General features: G+C 38.2%; 1 protein-coding gene across 1 annotated transcript; it reads right to left on the bottom strand.

Moving 5' to 3' along the window:
• Nucleotides 1–940: 940 nt before the first annotated feature.
• Nucleotides 941–3,203, bottom strand: LOC150035267 (uncharacterized). The gene is made up of 3 exons (XM_090315292.1): nucleotides 3,027–3,203; nucleotides 1,455–1,959; nucleotides 941–1,335 (listed from the first exon to the last, which is right to left on the bottom strand). Exons 1-3 carry the CDS (start codon nucleotides 3,201–3,203, stop codon nucleotides 941–943), a joined length of 1,077 nt encoding a protein of 358 aa, XP_090171418.1.
• Nucleotides 3,204–12,597: the final 9,394 nt, after the last annotated feature.

Below are 12,597 nucleotides of genomic sequence, written 5' to 3'. Positions count from 1 at the left end.
AAATTAACGCATAAATAGAAGTAGTATCACATCATCATGAGTACTTAATATCATACATCCCAAAACATGTACAAGTTTATGGCGACGTTGTCGGGGATCATAAACTTGCGTTACAATCATCCATGCGTTGTGTGACATAAGATACATTTTATGTTTGCACAAGGTACTCGAAGAAGATCGTCATCACATACCTTTGAAATGTACTGGGAGCATTGCATAATCCAAAAGACATACGACGAAAGGCGAACGTTCCATATGGACATGTGAACGTGGTCTTTTCTTGATCCTCTAGTGCGATCATAATTTGGTTATATCCTACGTACCCATCAAGGAAGCAAAAATAATCATTCCCCGCTAATCGGTCGAGCATTTGATCAATGAAAGGCAAGGGGAAATGATCTTTCTTTGTCGCCACGTTGAGTTTCCTATAGTCCATACAAATCTACCAACCCGTGACGATCCTCATGGGGATCAATTCATTGTTTGCGTTAGGAACCACTGTCATTCTACCCTTTTTGGGAACACATTGCACGGGGCTGACCCACGTGCTATCTGCGATAGGGTAGATAATGTCGGCATCTAACTATTTGATGATTTATTTTTTGACAACCTCTTTCATCGCAGGGTTCAGTTTACGTTGAGTTTCTATTGAGCCCTTCTAATTTTCTTCAAGCCAGATTCGATGCATTCAATACGTTGGGCTAATACCTCTGATGTCTGTGAGCATCCATCCGATTGCTCTAATATATTTCTTTAGAACACTGAGCAACATGGTTTCTTTTTCCTCAGGTAGCACAAAGGATATGATGACTGGTAAGGTTTCATTCTGACCGAGAAATACGTACTTCAAGTGGGTTGGTAGAGTTTTTAGTTCTAGTGTAGGTGGTTGCTCTAAAAAAAGCTTCTGTATTTTTCTTTCTTCATCCAAATTCAGCATTTTCTAATTCTTCAATATCTCTGTTATTGCATGGAAAGTCTCTATGGATGCTGTCGCATCCTCTCTTTCTTCATTTTCTTCCTCGCACTCCCAATTTTCAACGCAAGTGTGTTCATCATCAGAATCTGATAAGCTTTCTTCATTTGGGAACTTCATTGCCTTGATAATATTGAACTTGAGCTTCTTTCCGTTAACGCTCATTGTGATTTCTCTCTTGTGCACATCTATTTGAGCACGACCAGTAGTAATTGGAACATCTTTATCAGCCTCATAATCCAAGATAATGAAGTCTGCAGGTTGAATGAATCTATCTATTGTTACTAAGACATCCTTTAATTTCCCTTCAGGGTGCACCAAGGATCTATCTGCGAGTTGAAGAGTCACCTTGTGGGTGTTAGCTGTCCCACATTCAATGTTTTGAAGATTGAAAGGGGCATTAAGTTTATACTTGCCCCAAGATCGCATAATGTTTGACCAATATAGATTCCTCCTATTGAGTAGGGTATTGTGAAACTGCCTAGGTCGCGCATCTTTGGTGGGATTATAGTGTTGGATTCTTGTGTCAATGCCACCGTGGCGACTCTTCCTATGCTTCTCTTCTTCGAGACAATGTCCTTCAAAAATTTTGCACACACCGGCATCTGCTCTAACGCTTCTATAAATGGAATATTGATGTGCAATTGTTTCAATATTTCCAAGAAATGCTTATACTGGACTTCATCGTTATGTTTCTTTTTCAATCTTTGAGGAAATGGAAGTAGTTGTACTTTCAATGTTTCATGGTTTGGAGGCTTAGAGATGATCGCATCTTCTGGTTCCCTAGTTTCGAACTCCTTTAATTCAGTATGCGATAGAGGCTTTTCTGATTCAATCGCATATTGCTCCTTTGACTCAGTCTTGCAAGGCTCCTTTCTGACTTCTATCGCCGCATTTCCACTCCTTAGGGTGACTACTTGGCAGTGTTCTTTCCCTGCCCTGGATTGCGTGGAAGCTCGGTTGAGATAGGCAATGTCCCTTGGGGTCTATTTTTTAGCTTTTCTGCAATTTGTCCCATTTGAATTTCGAAATTGCGGATGGATGTAGCTTGGTTTTGAAGGACTATTTCATTCTTTTCGATGTATTGCTTTAACAAGTTTTCCAGGGATGATGGGATGGTGTTTGAGAACTACGATTTTTCTATTGTCCATTAGTTCTATGGAAAAACCGTTGTGGTCCCTCTCTCTAAGCCACAGGCTGACTGCCTTGCTATTGGTTGTTCTTTCAAGAAAAATTAGGATGATTTCGCCACCCGAGTTGTAAGTGTTTGAAAAGGGATTGGTTTTTACAAAGTAAACTGATTTAGGATTTCATGGGCATTCTTCAAAAGAATGTGATTCTTCACATACGACATAGTTGGTGCTTATTTGCTCTATCGCATTGACCTACCCATTTTGAGTTCCTGAATTGTTTGTTGCGATGCCTTGCAACAAGTTTATCATCGCATTCATCTGATTTTGTAATGATGCAATGGCACCATTTCTCGTATTACCTTCTCTGGACTTTGTTCTTTGATCGTTTTCTTGCCAATCTTCGTGGTTTTTCGAGATGGATCAAGAATATTCTTTGCTTCATCATATGTTTTATCTAGAAGACCTCCTGCTGCTACACATTAGCAGCTGTCTGCGATGCAGAGTTGAGTCCATGATAGAAAATCTCCATTTGGAGGCAATCCGACAATCCATTGTGTGGGCTCGCATACTAGTCTTTTGAATCTCGGCCATGTGTCACTGAGAGATTCATCTTCTTCTTGTTCAAAATTGGTGATCAATTTCCTTCTTCTAGCATTTTCTATCGGAGGGAAATACTTCTTCATAAACTTCTCCACAAGTTGCTCCCATGACGTTATCTCTCCTGGTTCGAGAGAGTATGCCCATTTTCTTGCTTCATCGCATAGTGAAAATGGAAATAACATGAGTCAAACATCTTTTGGGGAAATATTAGGGAACACGAAAGTGTTGCAAATTTCAATGAAGCTTCATAGATGAGCGTGCGGATCTTCACCACACCATCCTTCGAACTATCCTGCTGTCTGTATCATTTGTAACATTACTGGCTTCATTTCGAACCTTGATCTATCCAATGCTAGTCTCATGATTCCTGGGGAGAAATCGTACAAGTTTGGTGACGCATAGTACCGGATGGGTCTATTGTGATCATTTTCTAGTAGAATGGGATTTTCCATCATGTTGTTTTCATTCGCTAATTGTTCTTCAGGTTGTTTATCCATTATACGAACTCTTCCTTGTCGTTTACGTCTTTTTCTCTGCTTTTTGTGAAAATTTCTTTCGATCTCTAGGTCGTACTTGAGCTCAGGAGTATGTCCTTCGCTCATACGATGCTTGCTTCTTCCTTCACAAGTGAAATGGCAATATTCCAAAGGTCGAAAGCTGCAAAGATCAAAGAGGTTTGATGTTAGCGCAATCTATACCACAATCCCCAGCAACGGTACCAAAAACTTGATGTGTTGATTTATCATGCGATGAAGGGATGTGTGGATGTGATGATCATGCAAGTTTTCCTAACAAAGCCCAAGTATAAGCCTTCTTAGGGTCTTGGTAAGTCTAAGGTCGAACACAGGGATTACTAAATAGATATGCGACGAACTCTCTGATCTTATTGTGATGGTGATTAAGAAGTAGATGGTGATTTAACTTATATTTTTTTAATGTGATGGAATTAAATGCGCAGGGATGAAAGGGTGGTGTTGTAACAAGTATGCGATAAAGGGGTTAAGAAGAGGTTTTGCTAGCATTTCTTAAGATATTGTACAAGTCATGCGATCATGTTATACACAAATATTAAGCACTACATTTCTCAATGCATAAGGCCACATTTCCTATTTCTAGCATGCGATGTGTATGGAATGTAACAGATAGAACTTATTTCTAAGTCTCTATACTTGCTTATGCGATCTAATCCGACTCTCTCAAGCCTAGATTCTATCTTTAGACTACTCTCTCAAGTACTCCAAATGATGAATGAAGCATACATAACACAAGATGATCGCATAAAGTGCATAGCTTAAGTCATGCTAGCTAAGTACTTCTCAACCCATTCACAAATTTAGTTACTCATACATGGTGTGAAGAGACTGAACATAAATTGAAATGAAGTTTCCATTTTTGCAAATAAAGTGTTCGAGTACAAAACAATAAATGGTGTAAGAAGTATCAAGCCAGATAAACAATGTCTTGCTTCCTCTGGCTTTTTACACTACTCTTATCACTTCAATTCTTTCCCAAGTTGTTAACTCTTGCTCTCGCAAGGGTTTGGTGTCTCTTCTTCATGTTGTTTCCAGCAGTCTCTCGACCTCTCCGAAAATTAATTTCTTCTCAATAATTCCCTTCCCTTGGCTTCGCGTTGCCTCCCCATGCCTTATCTGGTTTGGTAACATTGGGTATTTATAGACTTCTAGGCAAAGCAATTCTTCTCACTAATGATTGTGTGGATGAGCAGCATTAATTTCCATACCCTATTACGCCGTCTGATAGTCACCGGAAGTTCAATGTATTTGCAATGGTATAGTCTTCAACAGCCGTCATCTAAATTTCTGATTTTACCATTATCAGCTTTACACTCAATCATGTTTCATTATATTGTGTTATCCCTTTATGTAAAGTCATCACGCGATCATCTTTGAGGTACCCTTGGATCGAAAACTCAAACGCGCCATCGCATTGTACCCTTGGATCGCAAACTCAAACCGGGCCATTGCATTGTACCTACATCGAATAACGCAATTTAACTGTTTTTATGTGATTAGCGTTAGCGATCATAATTTTCTTTTAGTTTGGCGCATTCAATCGTAATATCGCCTATTTTACCATCGCTTTCTCCCATTTTTTTAATAATTTAAGCTTTAATAACTTGTGTTTCTACCAGTTATCACATGTCCCCACATGAATGATCAGGATCAGACCACCTGTAGCAAGTCACGACACTTTTAACTATTCTACAAAGCGGGCCGCATCCGTAGAGTTACCAATATAAGGTTTCCCCCCTATATCCATATACTACAGACCATTTTGGTTATCACTTAAGACATGATCCACTTGTATGTCTCTACATACATGCTTAAGTTACATAATGACAACCAGGGATTTTAGTTTATTGGTTTATGATAAAGCAAATAAAACATCCAAGGTTCAAAGACAATAAGCGAAGAAAATATCATATGTTATACATCACAAGCGTGTGTTCAAAATTGTATTTACAAACTATAGGACACGAGAGTTTAGGGCATCATCCCTAACAAGAGAAACCATATTGAATGTTTGATTAGAAGGTAGAAGTCGAACCCTTATCTTAGCATCATCCCTTGAACTTAATGCGATTTATCAATTTGTATGGAGTGGATTCGTTTTCTATGCATTTCGATTAATTAAGTAATTATAACCATTGATTGGTATTCCAATCAATTGGGCTAGGCATAGTCAAGAACCTAAAATTTCATTTAAATAACTCAATGAATAAGATTACATTGGTCTATTCCATTTCCCTAAGCTAGAATGTCGTAGTTAATTGCATTTCTATCTTTTATTTCATTGCATTTTTTTTATTTTATGCATTACCTATTCCAATCCACACAGACCCCTCCCTCCTCCCGCATTTTACCACTTCAACTAAAAATTTGCTTCGAGAAATTAATCTTCCATGCTTCCCTGAGGTTCGACCCCGGATTTGCCACTTGTACTACCAGTTAGTATAAGTAGTTCATTCAGTGATTTATAAAATTTTATTTGTCTATTCAAGGTTTGCTTGCGATGAAAAATCTTCCAGGCTAGCAAACATACGTGATTAGTAGCCCCTAAATCAACTATCCAGTTAGAATCATCATTCTCTACTAAGCACGACTTCAGGAAAAGTAAATCAGATTTGTTATCACTAGATTTCTTCCTTTTCTAAAGAGTAGTAGGATTAGCTTGAAAACTCTTATTATGAACTCCAAGTTTTTTCTGTTGGATTGTATGTCCTAAAACTCGTAGTTTGTAATGTTAAACATATTCTTTTTTCAATAAAGATATTATTGACATTTATTCAATAAAGTTTTTGTTCAATAAGTAAATTGCACTTGTAAAGACTAAATCTAATAAACTAAAAGATCCATGACTATTACATGAGTACTTGAACTTTATGTGGAGACATAAGGATAGATCAGATTCAAGTAAATAGCCAAAATGATCTATAGTATACGAATAAGGTTGGGTACCTTATTCTGGTAACACTTGGATGTGGCCTACTTAGTAGTTATTACAATCGTTGTAAAGTGCTACAAACGAAGTGATCCTAATTCGTTTATGTGGTGACATGAGGAGTGGGGGCATCCTATGTAATGAGTTTTCATAAGATCGTACCAAGAAATAAGTCACTCTTACTTTATAATGTTATTTACTGTTTAAGACTGACTATTTCAAAACGATGACCTAGGTAACTTAACCTTAATCCTGAGCTAACTATAAACTCCTGTTTATTTGGGATTATCCTTAGATTTGCATGGGTGAGGGTTGACTCAAATGTGTCGGCTCAATAAGCCTTCCATTTCAGGGTAAGACCAGGTAGATAGCTAGGGATATAGGGTGCAAGATGAAATTCACTCATACCCGCTTTTAGGGGTTGTAGAGAGGTTGTTCCCTAAAGTGCTGACTTCGGGTCTTGAACAAGGGGTCTAACCCTCTCATTGGCCTGAGAGGGACTCGATTTGACTATTAGATCTCAAACCAATTGTTCATTAGATGATCGGAACTTAAGTAACAAAAGGTAATCTCGGGGGTAAAACAGTTATTGACCATCCGTTATTAGGAACAATCTGTGGAGGGTTAACTTACTAATCATGGTTATATCGAGTCGACATAATATATCTACAATAAGAGGAGTACAACTACTGGACTTTAGTGGAGTGACCTAATAGTTAACGAATCGGGGTTAATTCGGTTTAAAGAGTTTAGTTAATTAATCTCAGATCATTGGAGCTCATGATCAATAGGTCTATTAGGTTCCCTTACTAGATCACAAATGAAATAAGTCTTAGAATAGTGTGATAAGTTAATTTAAAAAATTCAAATTTGAATAAAGAGAATTAGTAATTATATGTGATATAATTACACGTTTAATTATGGAATTATACGAAATTGAAGAATCGATTAATATTTAAATATGATTTAAATATTAATTTCATGAATAGGGATTCACGATGGTGGAATTGGTGTTAAATAATTTAATATTTGATATTAAATTAATAGAATTAATTAAATTGCTTAATTAATTACTAATTTTATTAGAAAAAATAATTAATTGAATCAATTTTTTCAGTTTAATTACATAATTAAAACTAAAAATGATTTTTTGATTTTGAAAAATAATTTTCATAATTAAAATGAAAAATCAGATTTTTCATTTTACTCAAAAGTGGGATTTTCCCTCCTTGAGATGTTAGCACCTTAGTCATCTTCCACCACCAAATTCCACATCAAATTCAAGTAGAAGGTGTGTGTTGTTGATGCAATCTGATTGCATGAACCTCTTGCATAAAACACACAATAATTCAATTGGAAAAGGCCATGCAAACTTGCTGATTTTCTGAGAAATTGAGCTGAAGAAGGGTTCTTCAGTTTTTGAAAAATTTGTGTACTTCTCTTCCAAAATTCCCTAAAGCTTAGCTTGTTTTGAGTCCCACAACTCAATCTAAGGCTCCTAGAGGGTAGTAGGGAAGTCTTAGTGGTGGTTCTGTTGAGGTTGATGCCTTAAAGTCTCGTGTCCTGTAGTTTGTAAATAGTACATACGAAAACCTGTGATTGTTAATATATGATATTTACTTCACCTCTTGTTGTTTTACTCATTTACTTGTTTTATTTTCTTTACCATAAATCAATAAACATAAAATCCCTGATTATCTGTATGTGACTCAAGTATGTATGTGGTGACATACAAGTGGATCGTGTCTTGAGTGAACCAAAATGGTCTGTAGTATATAGATATATGAGGGAAACCTTATCCTGGTAATGCTACGGACGTGACCCGCTTTGTGGAATGGTCACAAGTGTTGTGACTTGCCACAGATGATCTGATCCTGATCATTCGTATTGGGGAAATGCGAACGGGGGAGTCCTATACAAAGAGTTTGTATAAGACCTGACCACGAAGTGTTATTGTCTCGTTATATAACACCATTCATGGCAAAGACTTCACTTCACTAGGATGATCATAAGTAACATGACCTCAATCCTAAGTGAGTTGAGAACTCCTGCCATTGAGGGCGGCCCTTTGATTTGTATAGGTGTGAGTGACCAAGTCGCCGATTCAAACCTACCATTTTGGGGATACGTCTGATTTGGGAGCTGGGAACTCAACTATACAAGATGGAATTCACTCCTACCCCAAGGCAGGCGTAAGTAGATAGATGGCTCCTTTAAGGGTTGATTATGGGGCTTGAACGATGTGGCGCCACACACCTTCTCTTGGCTCGAGATGTGTTCACACATAGTTGGACTATGTTGTATTGTTCATTAGAGGAATCAGTGGTACTTAAGGAGTGAGATGTAACTACAGGGGCAAACGGTAAATTGGCCCAACTGTACTTACAAGCATCTATGAAGGGTCATCATACTCATGATTGGTTATATCCAATGGAAACAAAAATATATCTGTGGTAAGAAGACTTCAGTTGTTGGTCCTTAGTGGAATCACTGACAATTAATGGATGGTGAATCTCGTGGCTAAAGAGTTTATTCAACCATTCATGTACCATTGGAGTTTCGAGCTACGGGTCCATTAGGTCACCGGGGTAGCTTGGATAAAGTCGAGAACCAGTGTTTGGGTTAATTTGAAATGTTCAAATTGACAAGAGAAGATTCAATTATATATGATATAATTGTACTGGTTAATTATATATGATATAATTGGCTAAATGTATGAGATACATTATATTGGAGGAAATTAGATATAAATATGATTTATATCAAGTAGAGGAAAAATACTATAGTAGATATATGATATCAAACCAATTAAACGTTTAAACGTGGGAACGTGGGGCCACGAATGTTAAGGTAACCAGTGGGTTGAAGTATGAAAAATGGTTTTCATTTTGAATTTTAATTCATTCGTGCATACGATAACTCGCGCCCAAAAAGAAACCGTGAAAGAGCGATCGCCGAGAGCCTATATGATAGATTCTCATTCGTCTAAACGATCGTCTAGTTCAAGCGTTCCCTAAACAATCGTATACCACTTTCCTAACCGATCATCCAGTTTTTCCTAAATGATCGTGTAGTTCTACTATACGATAAGCATCCCCATTATACGATAGCAGAGTTCTTCTCGTGCACGCTTGTCGCCTACATGAAATCCTCTCCTCCGTCTTCTACCAAACTCACCAGAGCCCACTCTTTGGGTTTTGACGTCAAGGATACCCAGGTTTCCCTTGTGGTGGTGTTGTCCCTGAAGCCTTATTCGTGTACGTTCAGATCATGCAGTAACAGTCGAGAGACTCACCGGGTGCTGGTAGAACGGTAAAGTTTTCTGTTGTTGTGGGTTCACACAAACGAAGACCGTCTTCCTCTGGTATGAACCCTTTTCTCTATGTTTTATCGTATTCTAAGCATGTTGATGATGAGTTTAAGATGCATAACTGTTAGTATAGAATGTATATTGTTTATATTCAGGTCACTTGGAAATCGGAGCGATCTAAACCCGCTCATGGAACTCTCGGTTTGAGATCCTTCAATTGGTATCAGAGCCAGGTTTTTGATGCTCCGGTTTCATTTGTTGCAACGAAATAACGTTTACATTCATGGTGGGTGCATTTCTATGCTGTTTTTGAGTGTTAATACTGTTGTGGATATGTCAGATTAATGGATGTTTGCGGGATGAATTGCCTCGGTCTGTTTAAATTCATTTTACATTTGCGGTTGTATGTAAAGGCCCCTGCGTTTTTTGGGCATATATAATTGTAATCGTGTCTGTATACAAAGTGTTTGAAGTCTTGAGTCATTCGTCGAAGTTCTGGGCAAAGGTTGCGACTCTTCGAGGAAAGAGATGATCTAGGGTTGATCGCATCGTGAAGATGAAGGACTAAGCGATCGTGGTCGAAAGCATCGGTTGAACGATAGGGTATGCGATCAAGCGTTGGTCGTATCGGGAAGACGATCGGGCACGCAATCGCTAAGTATCATTTAATGCTCGTGTGAGCTAAACGATCGTTTAGGTCAGCAAGCTTCATGCTTAGTAACTGACTAAACGATTGCTTAGCATCGTAAGGTAAATCGTTTACCAAATTGAAAGCATCGGTTTTTACGATTAGACGCTCGTGTATCGTTTAAAGTGTGCTAGACGATCGTTTAGTTCAGTAAGCTTCGTCGCTTAGTAACTGACTGAACGATCGCTTAGTAACTCAAGGTAAATCGTTTATCTATCGTCGCGCTACACGATCGCATGGACGATCAGGCTTCGCAGCCTCGTCATCGTCTACACGATCGTTTGCTAATGTTCCTATCGTATAGTGTGCACTGAACGATCATCTACCTACTAAAGATTGCTACACAATGGAGACCTTCTGGTGGTTCAAGACTCGGTTCACCTGTGAACCGATTTGCTCGATGAAAAATGTAATAGATAGGGTTTTTCATTCCGATTCTTTTTGGTTTAAAGGCTCATCCCGGTCCATTAATCTATTTGTTTAATACATGCGATGTATGTCTTATTTGTCATATGGTATGCACATATAGTAAATCCCACCTTAGGTTATGCATTGATCATGCATCATCTCTTTATTGTAATTGTTATAATTTAGAGAAGCATGATTTTATTATGTAAGAGTATGCTCATGAATCATATAATAAGAGTTATATTTATGCATGCATAAAAAGCATTGACATGTATCATCTTTATATTATAATTGTTATAGTATAAGGGTGAATGATAGCATGTTTGCTTGGTTATTACGCGTTATATAAAAGTTATATAGTAATGACCGAACATTGCATGAAGTATGACACGTAGGTTACTTTATAATTGTTATAAACGCCCCGTTATGCGCAATGTTTTTAGTTGTTTCTTTTTAAGAGTTAAAGAGAAATTAGAACTAAAAGAAATAAGAAAGACATGCATGCTCACTTAGGTTTAATTCAGGTTTAAAACTTGAATCACATAGACCTAAGATCACGGTTCTAATATGATTAGCAACCCTAAGGCTTTAATCTTTTAATCAGTTTAATAGGATTAAATTGGCTAATAAAAGGTTAAAGTATAGCAAATCTATCTATAAGGGACCTTTTGTCTAAGGCGGGTTCTGTCTAGGTTCTGTCTAGGTTCGAGTACACCTCAGCAGAATGGTGTAGCGGAGAGGAGAAATAGGACCTTGTTAGACATGGTTCGTTCGATGATGAGTTACGCTTCCTTACCGGACTCGTTTTGGGGTTTCGCAGTGGAGACTACGATACATATTCAAATGTGTTCCCTCCAAGAGTGTTACAAGAACACCTCTGGAGTTGTAGAATGGGCGTAAAGCTAGTTTATGTCATTTCCACATTTGGGGTTGCCCTACACATGTGCTTGAGGCTAATCCCAAGAAGTTGGAACTACGGTCGAGATTATACCTCTTTGTAGGCTACCCTAATGGTACACAAGGGGGTTATTTTTATGATCTGACGGAAAATAGGGTGTTTGTTTCAACAAACGCTACTTTCCTAGAGAAAGATCATATAAGGGAGCACAGTCCACAAAGCAAAGTCGTGTTACGTGAGCTTTCCAATGAAACTACTGAAACTTCAACAAGAGTTGTTGAAAAGCCTGCTACATCAACAAGAGTTGTTGATGGGAGATCATCTAGTAGGTCAGTTCCACCTCAAGAGTTGAGGGAACCTCGACGTAGTGGGAGGGTTGCAAACCCATCCGTTCGCTATCTAGGTTTCACGAAAATCCTTGCTATGGTAGCAGATGGCGACGTGTTGTCTTATAAGAAGGAAATGGAGGATGTTGGCTGGGATGAATGGGTCAAGGCCATGGATCTCGAGATGGAATCGATGTACTTCAATTCAATATGGGATCTTGTAGATCAGCCTGATGGGGTTCGCCCTATAGGTTGTAAATGGATCTACAAGCAAAAACGGGGTGCTGATGGGAAGGTACAGACCTTCAAGGCTCAACTTTTGGCAAAGGGTTATACCCAGGTAGAGGGAGTCGACTATGAGGAGACTTTCTCGCTTGTTACCATGTTAAAGTTGATTCACATCCTTCTGTCCATTATAGCTTATTATAATTATAAGATCTAGCAAATGGATGTTAAGACGGCCTTTTTGAATGGCAATCTTGAGAAGACCATTTATATGGTACAGCCCGAGGGATTCATAGCCCAAGGTCAAGAGCAAAAGGTTTGCAAACTGAATCGGTCCATTTATAGACTGAAATAGGCGTCTCGATCTTGGAAAATACGATTTTATGCTGCGATCAAGTCGTATGGCTTTGACCAAAATGTTGATGAACCTTGCATCTACAAGAAGATCATCAACACTTTAGTAGTCTTCTTAGTATTGTATGTAGACGATATCCTACTCATTAAGAATGATGTAAGTCTACTGACTGTAGTTAAGAACTGGCTAGTGACCAAATTCCAAATGAAAGATTTGGGA

The sequence above is a fragment of the Benincasa hispida genome, chromosome 7 (genome assembly GCF_027475165.1).
Source record: "Benincasa hispida cultivar pf3 chromosome 7, pf3_genome.v1.1, whole genome shotgun sequence".
In the NCBI taxonomy this organism is placed as follows: Eukaryota; Viridiplantae; Streptophyta; class Magnoliopsida; order Cucurbitales; family Cucurbitaceae; genus Benincasa; species Benincasa hispida.
This window is presented reverse-complemented; position numbering and strand designations above follow the sequence as displayed.